The sequence below is a fragment of the Xenopus laevis genome, chromosome 1L, assembly GCF_017654675.1.
Source record: "Xenopus laevis strain J_2021 chromosome 1L, Xenopus_laevis_v10.1, whole genome shotgun sequence".
Lineage (NCBI taxonomy): Eukaryota > Metazoa > Chordata > Amphibia > Anura > Pipidae > Xenopus > Xenopus laevis.
Window position 1 is genome coordinate 38,218,051 of NC_054371.1, and position 14,493 is coordinate 38,232,543.

At 41.2% G+C, this 14,493-nt stretch overlaps 1 protein-coding gene across 1 annotated transcript; it reads right to left on the reverse strand.

Moving 5' to 3' along the window:
• Nucleotides 1-8,270: 8,270 nt before the first annotated feature.
• On the reverse strand, nucleotides 8,271-11,552 carry phox2b.L (paired like homeobox 2B L homeolog). The gene is given in 3 exon segments (NM_001090914.1): nucleotides 8,271-8,723; nucleotides 10,094-10,281; nucleotides 11,312-11,552. Coding segments are annotated over 3 exon segments (882 nt in total).
• Between the last annotated feature and the right edge of the window lie 2,941 nt (nucleotides 11,553-14,493).

Here is a 14,493-nt window from a genome sequence, read left to right on the forward strand (position 1 = left end):
GTTATAGAATGGCTAATTATAAGCAAAGTTTCAGTTGGCCTTCATTTTTTAAATTGTATAGTTTTTTAATTATTTGCCACCTTCTTCGGACTCTTTCCAGCTTTCGAATTGGGGTCACTGACCCTATCTAAAAAGCAAATACTTTGCAAGGCTACAAACGTATTGTTATTGCTACTCATCTTTCTATTCAGACCCTCTCCTATTCATATTCCAGTCTCTTATTCAAATCAGTGCATGGTTAATTTGGGTAATTTAGACGCTAGCAACCAAACTGCTGTAATTACAAACTGGAGAGCCTCTGAATAAAAAGCTAAATAACTCAAAAACCACAATTAATAAAAAATGAAAACCAATTGCAAATTGTCTCCGAATATCACTTTCTACGCCTTTCTTAAAGTTAATTTCAAGATGGACAACCCCTTTAAAAGAAATTCCAGCTATATGGAATACCTGTTCACATGAGCTGCTTCATACCTAAAGAGACCATTAGTATGGAATGTACCAAATCAGTATTAATGGCAGAGGAAGGATCTAGCAGCCTGTGCCAAACATGCCAGGTGTGTATATGTTATGTACAATTAGGTTGTAATCTCTACCGGGGAGGGAATTGCTTAAATGATCATACCCAAGCACTACATCAATAAATCAGAATAACTTATTCCCCCCAGGCTTACTAATAACTGCACTGGATGTTCCCATTACCTGTAGGCTGCCAGTCCACATTGGGACTACCAAATGGCCAATCAGAGCCCTTATTTGGCACCGCAAGGGACTTTTTCATGCTTGTGTTGCTCCCCAACTTTTACAGTTGAATGTGGCTTATGGGTAAAAAAGGTTGGGGACCTCTGACGTAAAGCATACTGTATGCTTGGTATTTAGGGCCTGAAATATCTTGCTAGTGACTGCTGGTACTTTTACCCATCACCCGTCTGAGAAGGACAACATGTTGCCTGCAGCCCCCCGAGAGACATAGAGTGATGCACAATAGATAAAGATGCAGAATATGTCATATATTAGGTTTTTGACTCCATGTGTGCCTTAAGGCTAAGGCCACACTAGGCGATAGCGCCGCGATTTGACTCGCGGCGACTTTTCGCCGCGACTTTTAAGCGGCAATCGCTGGGGAAACTTTTGCGCTGGCGTCTATGGGGAATCGCCAGCGTAAAAACACACGCGGCAATCTTTTTTCTATTGTCGCTCGAAATCGCCTAGCGAGGCAATTTCGAGCGACAGTAGAGAAAAGATCGCCGCGTGTGTTTTTACGCTGGCGATTTTTCGCGATTCCCCATAGACGCCAGCGCAAACGTTTCCCCAGCGATTGCGGCTTAAAAGTCGCGGCGCTATCGCCTAGTGTGGCCTTAGCCTAAAGGAGAAGGAAAGCTACAGAGTCATTTTATTGCCAATAGATTAGCTGCAATAGTGCAAGCTAGAATGCTATATTTATTCTGTAGAATGTTTTACTATACCTGAGTAAAAAGCTCTAGAAACTCTCTGTTTGTTAAGGATAGGAGCTGCAGTATTAACATGGTGTGACATCACTTCCTGCCCGAGTCTCTCCCTGCTCTGGGCTCAGATTACAGTAGAGAAGGGAGGGGGTGGGGGAAGAGGAGCAAACTGAGCATGCTCTTGCCCAGGGCAATGAGGTTTAAGCTGAAGGCAGGAAGTCTGATACAGAAGCCCATGTGTACACAATAGAAGTAAAGAAATGCAGTTTCTTTTGACAGGGGACTCAGAGCAGCACTACTTTGGGGGTTTACTGGTATATTTAGATGGACCTTTCTGATAAGGGTTACTTAATTTTAACCTTTCCTTCTCCTTTAATGATAATGCAAGAAAATGTCCTTACTTTCTCAGAAATTAAAAGTTTGTACCCCTTTGTGTTTTCAGACCTGAATCACTGTAAAAATACAGCTAACCAGTAAAACAAGGATTCTCTATTCACCTCTGTGTAGATGATTTCCATTCATCAACAGGTATAGGACCTTACACTGGAATGTTTCCCTTTAAAAAATGGATTCAATTGTTCTTCGATGAGCTTGTGTGACTAAGTGACAACAACAGTAGCAGAAACATCAATGTGCAGGAGAACTAAAGGCAGCAGTTTTAATACTTTTCTTTCTTATAAGGCACACTTAAAGGTCCACCATCTGCTCAGTGCCCCCCTTTGGCCCAGGAAAAGGTCTCTGGCATTAAGCTTGGGGCCCCCCTAGTTTGCTCAGTCCAGTAAATGAGTGATACAGTGGCATGTTCCTGGCTGAATATTAATGTTCTGGAAAGTTGGATGTAAGCGCCAAAAGCAGGTGGGACGCAGCATGTTGTGTTTCAGCTGTGCTCGACTACATTCGCCTGTGTGAGTACAGCCCCCTTCAAAATAACTGACTGTGTCTCTCCTGTGCTCCCCTGCGGCTGAACGGGAGAAATCACAACACGGGAGCACATGCAAAAACGGGTGTGTGTTAGAGCCCTTATTGTGGTAGAGTATTTTATGTAAACATAGGACAGGCCTATTAAAGGGCCTAAGAGCCAGGCAGGGTGGTAATGGTGCTGGTGAGGATAAAATGGCAGGTTGTTTGCATCAAATACAGATACCAACAATAACTGGGCACACAGGGAACTTCTCATGCTGAGAACATGCCAAAAATTGCCCCTGGTGTTATTAACAATGACATAAAATCAGGGCAGATTTTGGGGAGGACATAGATATCATTTGGCCTGGATCTCTAGCTCTAAAGGGACCAGTTGATCAGTGCTACGCAATATGTTGGCGCTATATAAATACATGTTAATAATAATCATGGGTGAAGCAACAAATGGCATATTGGGCCACTATGTACTGTGTTTGATCTCAACACTCAGAATCCACTGACAGCAGAAAAAGGACATTTAACTTGGACCCTCAGAATCACAGGGTAAAAGTAAATACAAGTAAAATAAGTGGCTTATTGTCTTTATATGAGAAGTGTGTGTCTGTCAAGAACCAGGGGCTCCCATTCAAAAGCCTTACACCACACCAGAGAGTGCACAACAGCTTCCAGAATCTGGTGAAGGCTCATCCATTTGTGCAAGGGGTGAACAGAAATTTGGGCTGCAAAGTGTACGTGACAAACACAATATTCATATTATTATCAGCAATATCTAGCTCTCACGGTGTAAAAAAAACGGTCTAAATGGCCAAGCTGGCTGCGAAGAGCCCATTTGTTCTATAATGCATATTTATATCTCACCACAAGAGGGTGCCAGGTAGCTGAAAATGCTGCTCTAATCTTCCCGCCGTGTACAGCAACTTGCTTGTGTTCTATCTAGTGGAGCGCACTACAACTTGATATACAGCGCGCCACTGAGAACAGGGTATCAATGAAGGTTCGGGTAAATAATCGCAATCAGTGCAGCCCAAACACTCATATTTATTGGAAAGACCATGGGTGTCCACAGAAAATTTTCCAGCGGGGGGCAAGTAAGCTAATATCACATTGGGGAGCATCCCACTAAAGATGAACCTATTCATGACAATGCAGGAGATAACTAAGACTTGCCATGGGGTGGGAAGTATAAAAATGTTTTGTCTTGTTGGGAATTAAATTTATATAAAGAGCAGTGGGAGCTGCCATGCGTCTTCTCTCAGCTGCTCTGCTCTATTTGCTCAGTTCTAATTTGCTCTCACTGAAAATGCTAATTTATCCACAGAATAGATCTGGTGGCACTGGAATGTAAAATTGTCTACACACAGCTATTTATTTATTTTACAATTGAAAATAACCCCTCTGTTAAAATAAGCACCTCATGATAAAAGCAAAATATAGAATATAAAAGAATTAGCGTGGAGTCTGTTTATTGGGGGAGAGGAAGGGCCTCTGTTCCTCTTCTCTCTCTGTTGGATAATTTGGGGAGCTTTTTGTGGCATTAGGGATAAGAGGCTTGTTATAAATGTTTATGTTTTTATAGGTCTGTGTTTTCTCTGTTTATCTGCAGCAGGGAAATCAGTATTAAACATGTCAATGTTTTTCTTAATAAATATATTTCTAATGGGGCTATTGACATGAAATGTACGCCAGATGTCGGTAACAACTCAAGTAATCCACATACAGGGCTGTCATCATGGGGGCCCGGTGGCTTCTATATGTTAAGGGGGCATGGCCGTGCTGTGTTTTCTCGATGATGGAAGACGAAAGGCATGTAAGCGCTGAACGCAGGTAAAATGCAACATGCTGTGTCCCAACCTGCATTTGGCGCTTACATGCGTCTGTGTGAGTACAGCCACATTGAATTCAATGCATCTACACTTGCACTCCCCTGCGGCTGAACGCATGAAACAGGAACGCAGGGGAGCGCAGGTAAAAACACTCGTCTGTAAGAGGCCTAAACCAGCCACGCTGAGGTGCTCCTCGTACGATTTCTGACAGAGGAGTCAAAATAATAATCAGAAGAGTTGTCCAAGAGGCAAGGATCACTAGCAGAGAACTTTAGAAAGACCTTGAATTAGCAGGTACAGTTGTTTCAAAGTAATGCACTCAACCAACATGGCCTGCATGCACACTCACTGACTCCACTGCTGAAGAAAATGCATGTTGAAGCTTGTTTAAAGTTTGCTGCACAACATTTGGACAAGCCAATGAAATTCTGGGAGAATGTAGTCTGGTCAGATGAGACCAATATTGAACTCTTTGGATATCATTGCACACTCCATGTTTGGAGGAGAAATGTCATTGCACATCACCCCAAAAACACCAAACTAATAGTGAAGTTTGAAGATGGGAACATCATGGTGTGGGGCTGTATTTCAGCATACGGTACTGGCACACTTCATTGAATCTGCTGCCATCTACCAGATGAAACGAGGATGGACATTTCAGGAAATGCTCAATTGGTTTCGGATAAAGAAAATAAAGCTGCTAGAATGGCCCAGAAAATCACCCAACTTGAATCCAATTGAAAATCTATGGAAAGAACTGAAGAAGATCAGAAGAGAAGAGGCCCCCGGATCCTTTAAGATTTGCAGACAGTTTGTGTGTAAGGATGGGCCAAATCACATCTTTAGACATGTGAAATGTTTTGTTTTTTATTGTATATTTTAAGAGTGCAGCACTATTGTATATACAGGTATGGGATCGGTTCAGGGTTGGACTGGGGGGGCCCAGGGCCCACCGGGGCTGCTGCCTCAGGGCCCCCCGTCACACCCCACGCTGCCGCAGCACTGCATGTGTGTGCATGTGCCGGCACGCCTTGACCGCACACAATGTGGGTGCGGATCTGGGCTGCCAGGACTCACAAGAGCCAGGGGTCCACCGGGTTTTTTCCTGGTGTCCAGCCGGCCCAGTCTGACCCCGGATCCGTTATCTGGAAACCTGTTATCCAGAAAGTTCAAAATGACGGAAAGGCCGTCTTCAATAGACTCCATTTTATCCAAATAATCCAAATAATAAAACCTTGTACCTTGTATCTAATCCCAACTAAGATATAATTAAACCTTATTGAAAGCAAAACCAGACAATTGCATTTATTTATTTTTTACATGATTTTCTAATAAACTTAAGGTATGAAGACCCAAATTACGGATCCATTATCCGGAAAACCCCAGGTGCCGACTGCCGAGCATTCTGGATAACAGGTCCCATACCTGTAGTAAAATAGTGCAGTAGCCTTATATAAATGACTATAATATATCTCTCTCTCTCTCTCTCTCTCTCTCTCTCTCTCTCTCTCTCTCTCTCTCTCTCTATATACATATTGTCTATTTCAGGTTGAATGGGTGCTAATAACATATTGTCAGTGTTTTGTAACACAGTGTATTATAAAAACATGTATCCTCACCTGGAACAATCAATTTTAATGGCACAATTTATGGAGAAGAAGAAAACAAAAAAAAATCAAAGCAAAAAAATGCACATGTAAAAAAATGGGATTAATTTAAATTGAAGCATTCATAATAACAACGTATAAATAACTTTTATCCCAGATAAACCCGAATTACAAAGCAAACAGCTCGGGCAATTCCTCAACAGTTTCACCCAGGCAATATCACCTAAAAATAATCTGGGATTTGTTACCATTTCTATCTATTATTCTTGCTGAAAGTTTCCAGGTGAGGATACATGTTTTTAAGTTGGAGGGGCAATACACTGTGTTACAAAACACTGACATTTGTATATGTTATAAGCACCCATTCAACCTGACCACCCCCCACAGCCTAAGCAGAATGTACCCAACCTGTGCCCAACCTGCCATATCATTAAGAATGACACACCCGGGGCTCCTGTCTCTCTCTCCGGCTTTAACAGCAACAATTGAACTCACTGCTCCTCTCTGTCTGGTATCCAGCCAATGCGGGGTCAATTGCTCTATTCATTTGAATGTATGCAAAGCTTAACTGAGGCTAATCTTACTCTCTTCTGCTAATTGTATGGTTGTCCCTTACAGAGCATCCCATTGCCTGCGAGTGTCTCCTCTGTCCGGGCAAATATCTGCCCCTGCTGCAAATACTCCAGAAATAATATATAAAAAATATAAAAATAATGGCTTTTATTTAATGAAATTGCCCAAAAGAAAAAGAAGATAAGAAGACATTCAAAGACTATAAATATATGTATCTATATGAAAAATATTTGTATTAAAAATTTGGAACAACTCATTTTTAACCAATAGAAAAGAATGTAATCCAGCTTCATTGAACGAAACAAATGTAATAATTTGGTAAAATTAGTGGCATTAAATCCAATTCATGGTGTTTGTAGTTTGCAGCAAATACAGATTGTTGCTGGTAAGAAGTCTGAGACTAGAGATTTTATTTTTGTTGTTGATTTTTGTTCCTAAATTGTGTTTCAAATATAGAAAAATATGACCTAAGACGAATTCCCAAATCTTGTACACGTATTTGTTAGATAATTCCAAAAATATGTAGCAATAAAATAACAAGTTAAATTTTGACTAAAATTCATTCAAAAAATTTAATCTTGCATGGAGACCAAAAAAAACCCAGATTCTTTAAATTTTTTCCGTTTTTATTATCAACAATCAATTTTAATGGCACAATTTATGGAGAAGAAGAAAAACATAAAAAAAATCAAAGCAAGAAATGCACATGTAAAAAAATGGGATTCATTTAAATAGAAGCATTCATAATAACAACGTATAAATAACTTTAAAGTCCAGAACATCATTTCTGCTGATTTTGCCCACACCATCTCTAAAGGGAAGAAATAGACAACATGCAGATTGTAACAAAAATAGAAACATATGTTTTGTTGTGAAATCCAGCTTCATTGAACGAAACAAGGAAACGAACAAACAAACAAACAAATTGAACCCATAAAATCCTTATAATTGTTTTTTTTTTCTCATAAGACACAAAGCAGACTAGAGGGTTCAGCATGACTTACTTCCAACGACTGGAGACAATTTGTACTTATATTAACACTATACAACTGCCACATTACACCGCTGAAAAGGACACAGAAAATAGAAAGCGTTCCTCTTAACATCCAACTAATATCTAGAATTTTTGTTGTGCCTTTAAAAAAAAATAGCTTGAATCAATGTAATAAATAATTACAACCATAATCGATGTACAGGTTCAGTAGGAAAAAAAAGACAGACCCCCCCCCCAATACTGCAGTGCAATTTTTAGCTGAAGGTTTTGTAAAATTTCCCTAAATCTTTAATGGAGAAAATACGTATTTGTGGGCAATATTTGATTTACAGTAGAAAGATGGGATTTTTAGTTGTGGAATGCATCCGTTTGGCAAAATCATGTCCCCAAATCTATTGTTTTAACAATTCCAGCAGCCCGTTAGGGCCCATGCGGAAAGCTGTAGTTTTAGAAGCTGGAGGGACACGATATCGACATTCGATTACATTGCACCCCCAATCCAGAGAGCTAGGAACTGTAGGAATCTTCTAGATACAACATATCTATTAGCTTCCTATGCTCCGCCCATCCTCATTGAACCACTTGCTGTAGAATGACCTTTTGTTCTTCATAAAAACCCTGGGCACCTTCTCAGACAAGGTCTTCTTCCCTGGAAACATGTTTTTTTGAATGATGGAGTCCACAGAAATGTGGCTCTCAGAAGCAACCAGCTTCCTGTATGTGGCCCTTAGTTTCACTGCTTTGAAGAGGAGAACCGATGTTGAGGGTCCATCTCACAAGGAAGGTTGCTGGCAGGCCTGGTCCTTGTCAATGTTACTCTCAGTGTTCTGCTTGTCACTAAGCACAAGAGCAAGGCCCATGTAGCTAAGAAGACTGTTATGTAGAAGGACAAGGCTGGGGGTAGAGTTCAGAACATGCTCTTGACTAGAGTGGCTTTGGTGCTGTTGGGTCTCTGCAGAGAAGATAAGACACTGGCGAAGGGGCCTCCTAAGGAGTCAGGGATAGAGGTGATGGTGCCTCCTGGCCCAGTTGCCCAGCCTTGTGGTCCACCTGTGACTCCTACAACTGATGCTGATGCCAGGCTTCCAGGCCCCTGCATTCCGACCTTGCCTGGCTCCTGTGGGACCCCATTTCCCTGTACCCCGCTAGGACTTGGCCCTCCACCACAGCTGGGAGTGGGGTTCGGATTATTCACGGGCCCCCCGGTGCTGTCAGGGTCGGCACTCTTGGAGTCCTTGCTCTCTTCGTCCCGCGAGGAGTCTGATTTCTTGCCCGAGGAGCCATTTTTGGCTGCTGCTGCTGCCGCTGCTGCTGCTCTTTCCTGCTTCCTGAACTTGGCCCTGCGGTTCTGGAACCAGACCTGAGAGAGAGGGAACCAATGGGAGTTAGATTGATTAAAGTGAGCCATTAAAATAGGCGGTATGCCCTACATAGGAACCTATACTACATTTTGAGCTGAAGTTCTATATTGTTACTATATATTGATGGAAAACTGCATAATGGAAAAATACTTTTATTTATGTGGGGAGAGAATATCCGGTATTAGCAGATTAATATTAATATTGGTTGAATCATTTGCCTCTTGTATTTTGGATTTGTGTGAAACATATAATGCTATGGTCAGGGACCCTGGCAACCCGAAAAAACGGTAGTTATGTCAGATTTGTATTGTTATTTCTTGAACATTTAACCAATGTCTCGTTGCTATGGCATGGGGACCTAGCGACCAAACAGTAGTTCCAGTGCTGCCTCTGACCCCATCTACACATATGCACATACACTGCTAACCTCGTATTCATGCTGGGAGCTGAAGGCACAAGAGAGTGCAGTGGGATTTAAGAAAAGGGAAGCGACACAGATAGTGACAGGCCTGAAGTCAGAGGGGCTTCAGTACGAGACAGAGGGGAGAGAGGAGGCTGCTGTGCAGATGAAGAGAAAAAGAAAGCTATTCCGCATGACAATGACAGGCAATGAGTCTGACAACAATCAGTCAGCAGTCACATAGAGTAGATAGATAGGAGGAAGTGACAAGGGTAATGAGAATAGAAAGAATGAAATAAGACGGAGAGAAGTGAAAGGAATAGTGGGTGGGAGGCAGGAATTCCAGCAATGCCCCATACAGAGGACTGGTAGTAAGAAACAGGGACATAGTATATACCAAAGGCTCCCACCTGCCTTCCCTCTCCAACTAACTACAGTTACCGACCACCCATCCAACACAGATATGTGTTATAGTCTTATGTACTTGGGGTATCATATATCTGTAAGTATCCTGATATGCTGGGGTTTATCTATAAATATTACTATATACTGGGAGTGTTATATATCTGTCATATTTCTATATCTTATTGCTATATACTAGGAGTCTGATATATGTGAAATATTTCAGTATTCTGGGGTTATATCTGTTATACAGTATTGTCACTTTGTTTTACAGGGTGACTGATATTTGTAATATGTAATATTCATATGTCTTAGGAATGGAAATAAAAATATATCCATCATTTTCCATCTATCTATCAATCATCATTGTCTGTCTTCTATCTCCATATACCTGTCTGAAGTATATTATCATCATCTACTTATAAGAAATAAATCAAAGTATGATATAGTGAGTATGAAGCTGTAGGTAAAACTGTACAGTATGGCCAGGCACATGGATATTGTATTATGGGGAGAATAAAAAACCCACTGCCCCAGTGTATATCCCACCAGTGAATAGGGATTTACCTGCACTCTGGCTTCAGTCAGGTCTATCTTGAGCGCCAGTTCCTCGCGGGTGTAGATATCAGGGTAATGGGTCTCTGCGAATACTCTCTCTAGTTCCTTAAGCTGCGCGCTGGTGAAGGTTGTGCGTATTCTTCTCTGTTTCCTCTTCTCATTCAGCCCTCCGTGATCAGTGAATAGCTTGTAAGGAACTGCCAATTAAAGAGGAAAACGAATTCCACTCATTAATAGGGTGCAGACCAGGAATAAAATTAAATTTCGTTTGAGTACAACAGCCCCAAACTAAATATACAAAGTCTAGGTGTTTGCCTGGTCGGCACTTATGATACAGTATTAATAATGTACTTGTGCCCAGACAAGTAATCTGGGACAGGAGGCTTACTGAACCACAAACACTGCAGCCATATGATCTAGACTAGAGACTATGAAAGCTGCTAACCAGGTTCTGTGCAGTAAAATACAATCTACTGCATAAAGGGCATACCCTCTTATCTATTTTCCCTTTCTTCTTCTCTTTCCTTCTCTCTTACTTCATGTTATGCTCATAAAATCAATAAAGATAATCTTTCAAAAAAAAAAAAAAAATTATAATGTGCTTGTGTCAAACTGGGTCCCATAAATACATTATTTGGCATAAAGCAGTTTATACAGTATAAAAGGCATAAGTAAACCATTATAGATAAATACAAGTAAATATGATATATTTAGATAAAACTAATAAACGATTTGTAAAAAAATTATACATATAGAAATAGAATTAAATGAGAAATAAATGTTTCCAAAAACCAGTGAAAATCCAGATCTGATAGGACCATGCAGACCCCAAATGCAGCACTGAACCAAAGTGCAGCCCCTGCGGCAGCCCAAGTGGCAGGATTTTAGGACAGTGCCAGTGATGAGCTCCCTCTCGACTTATTGAATTATTTCCCAAGCTTCGTGCGTCTGATCGCCCAGTAAATAAATTATGCCTATCATTTTGGCAGCTTAAGATAATTTTGTTGGTGGTTCGGGGTGTGACTAGGATAGTGTAACCCTGTAACTGAATTACTCCTCGCCTGCAATCGCTCCTAACGTGATAAATTCTTTCATTTGTGTAAGCAAATTTCGTTTGGTAAATACTAAACACATTTCCATTTTCAAATGCAATCAAGGCTTTTCCTCCTCTATACAAGAAGGGGAGATGCTGCTAGGGCTTGGGAGAGTTTGGAAGAGGCTCCTTACCTGCTGCATAGGGGCTGCTCTGATGGTCTCTGAGAGTGCCGAGGCTGCAGGATCCTGGGGTGAGGGACGGGCAACCTGAAGTGGCCCCAAAAGTGGTCCTGATAGGATTATACTGGAAGCCACTGGCTTGGCTGCACGAGCTGAAATCGGCATAGGCTGAGGCCAGGCTAGAAGTGTCCATGCCAGCCATGCACGACTCATAGGCGGAGGAATTGAGGTAAGAATATTCCATTTTATACATTGAAGAGGCTCTGGAAATGTCACCCTGGAGGTGGCTGCAGAGGAGATACTGGAGGAGCTGAGGCTGAAGACTCTGGGAAGAGATGTGCTCTGCTGTGTGTCTGATTTAGCACTGACCTCCTTACTCACTGCAGAGCCCACTTTTATGAAAAAGCCTCCTATGAGCTGCCTCGCCTGAGGTCTCCAGAGCATAGAGTCCTCATAATAAACTTGGCTCTTTCCACTTGGACAATAGCAAAGCGGTTGGTCTTATTGCTGGTGCTTTTTACATGACAATAACTCATCAGTCTATTGGGCTGCCACTGGGGGGGACCAGGCTGTCCAACCTCCCTATCATTGATTCCTGCATCTCTAATTAGTGTCTGAAAAAAGAATGTGCAATAGAGAGCAGTGTAGGGAAAAGCTGAATTACAGCCACTTTTGGGGATGTTCTGGTCATTTTTATGCTTATATCAGTGCAAGGGTTAAAGGGATACTGAACCCCTATTAAGTGGTAATTTGACCAGACTTTCCAAATATGAAAATACTATTCACTGGGCAAAACCAAAACCCACCTTTTTTTTAATTGGACAAAAACAAGATATTATTTCTCGTGATATTAGTGCTTTTGATAAGACCTGAAACCAGTAGAATTTAAATTGGCAGCTTGTCTTTATTTAGCTTTGTATTTATTTTACAAATAAACAGGATATCCTGTGTTAAAATTAGCAGCTCACAATAAAAACAAAATATCTAGAAATTTAGCTTATGTGCGGCTGTAGAACTACAACTCCCAACAGCCACTGCAGCCTGACTAGTGGGGCGGAAGTTGCCATTCTCTGGCATTAGGGATAGTTGGATTATTGTATGTATATATATATATATATATATAAATATGTCTGTATTTATCTATCTCTACAAATGTGAAATGTTGCTTTTTTTCTACATGTTGTAAAAATGTACAGTGCTGAATATGCAAGTAGCCCTATATAAATGACCATAATATACAGTGGATAATTTACCCCCTTACTGTTATTAGGGCCATTAGAAGTCACAGAGGAGTTCAGTAATAGGGGGCATTTTTCTTTATAATCTACAAGTGTTAATTTATGTATTTTACTTATGCATTCAAAATTTGGGATTGTTCCACAGACACAGCCCCTCTAATAATTCTGCTGAGGTTTCATCAACCATTTCCCCCCCATCCCCAGACAAGCAACTAGCTCTCCACTATCACTTTATGCTCATTAACTCCCTGCACTCTCCGTATTCTGTATGACTTCCAGCACTAGCCCATTCTTTAGTTTTCATGCAAGTCCCACTGGTTTCTTTTGTCTCATCCCAATATATTCAACTCTCTTCCCTTCCCCACTTATGTACAACTCCCAGACATCCACTGTAATTTCACCAACATTACCTACATCTGCTTGTGTTTTCTTCCCTCTGAATGCCCAAGGACCCGTTGCTGAATTCCCTTAATACTAATTCTTAACTCCCAGCCCAGGACCTTCATTCTGACGTTTGGATAACTGACAGCATTAGATCTACTTCCCTCACAGAGAAGGTGCCCAGACTGCTGCCCAATAAACTTGGCACCCTCCCCTGTTAGTTGTGCTGAAGGTTTAGTTCCTTCCGTTCCCTGGCCTAATTGTACTCATTTACAGATGGACCGTGTCTCTCCTTTATTCCTCTCATACACTAGCTAAAAGGCAGATCCCTCCTTCTTTTTCCCTTTTTGTAATACAATTCCTGAGTCCCACCCTGGGTAAATTTACTGACAGCCAGCACTTCTTTGCTCCCCCACCCATAATAGTTAACTGTCAGATTGTTTCTTCTGCCTTTCTTTCCTGTGTGTTAAGCTGCCAGTCCCATTCCTCTCTCCACTAAAATATGTTTACGGCAACAGGTCACTGGTAGTAAGTAGCTTTATAGCAGACATATAGTGGCTATAGGGTGAGTCTCACTATGATGCTGGGCAGAGGAACTGACAGATAACAGCAGGGCACTGTCATTTCTTTTATTCATGTTAGATGGACCTGGACACAGGGAAAGGGTGTCTCTGCTCCTGATGATGCTTACCCCAGAACACGCCATTTATAAGGTTATAATTTACAACTTGAGTTTATGGAGAAAAATCAATTTTGTAAATTACGTATATACATACAGACATACATAGGGTCCTACAGAGCTGTTCATATTGAAGGGAGTCTTGATTAAGAGGGGATTTTTTGGTGATTACTCCCTTTTTTATTGCCACAGAAAATTATCCTTATTAACAGGAGTAACATCCCAGATTAATTGAGTTCCAAAGCTTACAGCTCAGGCGACTGCTCGGCCGTTTTACCCTGGTAAGATCACCTGCTCATGATCTGGGATTTGTTATTATTTCTATTTCTTGCTGACAGTTTCCAGGTGAGGATAGAAGGTTTTAGCTGGAAGAGCAATGTTACTAAACACTCTAAGATTTGTATATGTTATTAGCACCCATTCAACCTGACCCCCACTGCCCGAGCAGAATTCACCCAACCTGTGCCCAAACTGTCATATCATTGAGACTGTCTTTAAATGTGACACACCGGGGCTCCTCTCTCTCACTGTCTCGCTCTCTGGCTTTAACAGCAACAATTGAACTCACTGCTCCTCTCTGTCTGGTATCCAGCCAATACAGGGTCAATTGCTCTATTCATTTGAATGTATGCAAAGCTTAATTGATGCTAATCTTTCTCTCTGCTGCTAATTGTATGGTTGTCCATCCCATTGCCTGTGAGTGTCTCCTCTGCCTGGGCAAATATCTGCTCCTGCTGCAAATACTCCAGAAGCTGAATAGATCCCAAATAATCACTTTCATTTAAATCAAATAAATTGCCCAATAGAAAAAAAAAGATATACAAAGGCTATACACACATAAATATATGTACCTTCACGAGAAATATTTATATTTAAAAGTGTTTTAGATAATTAAT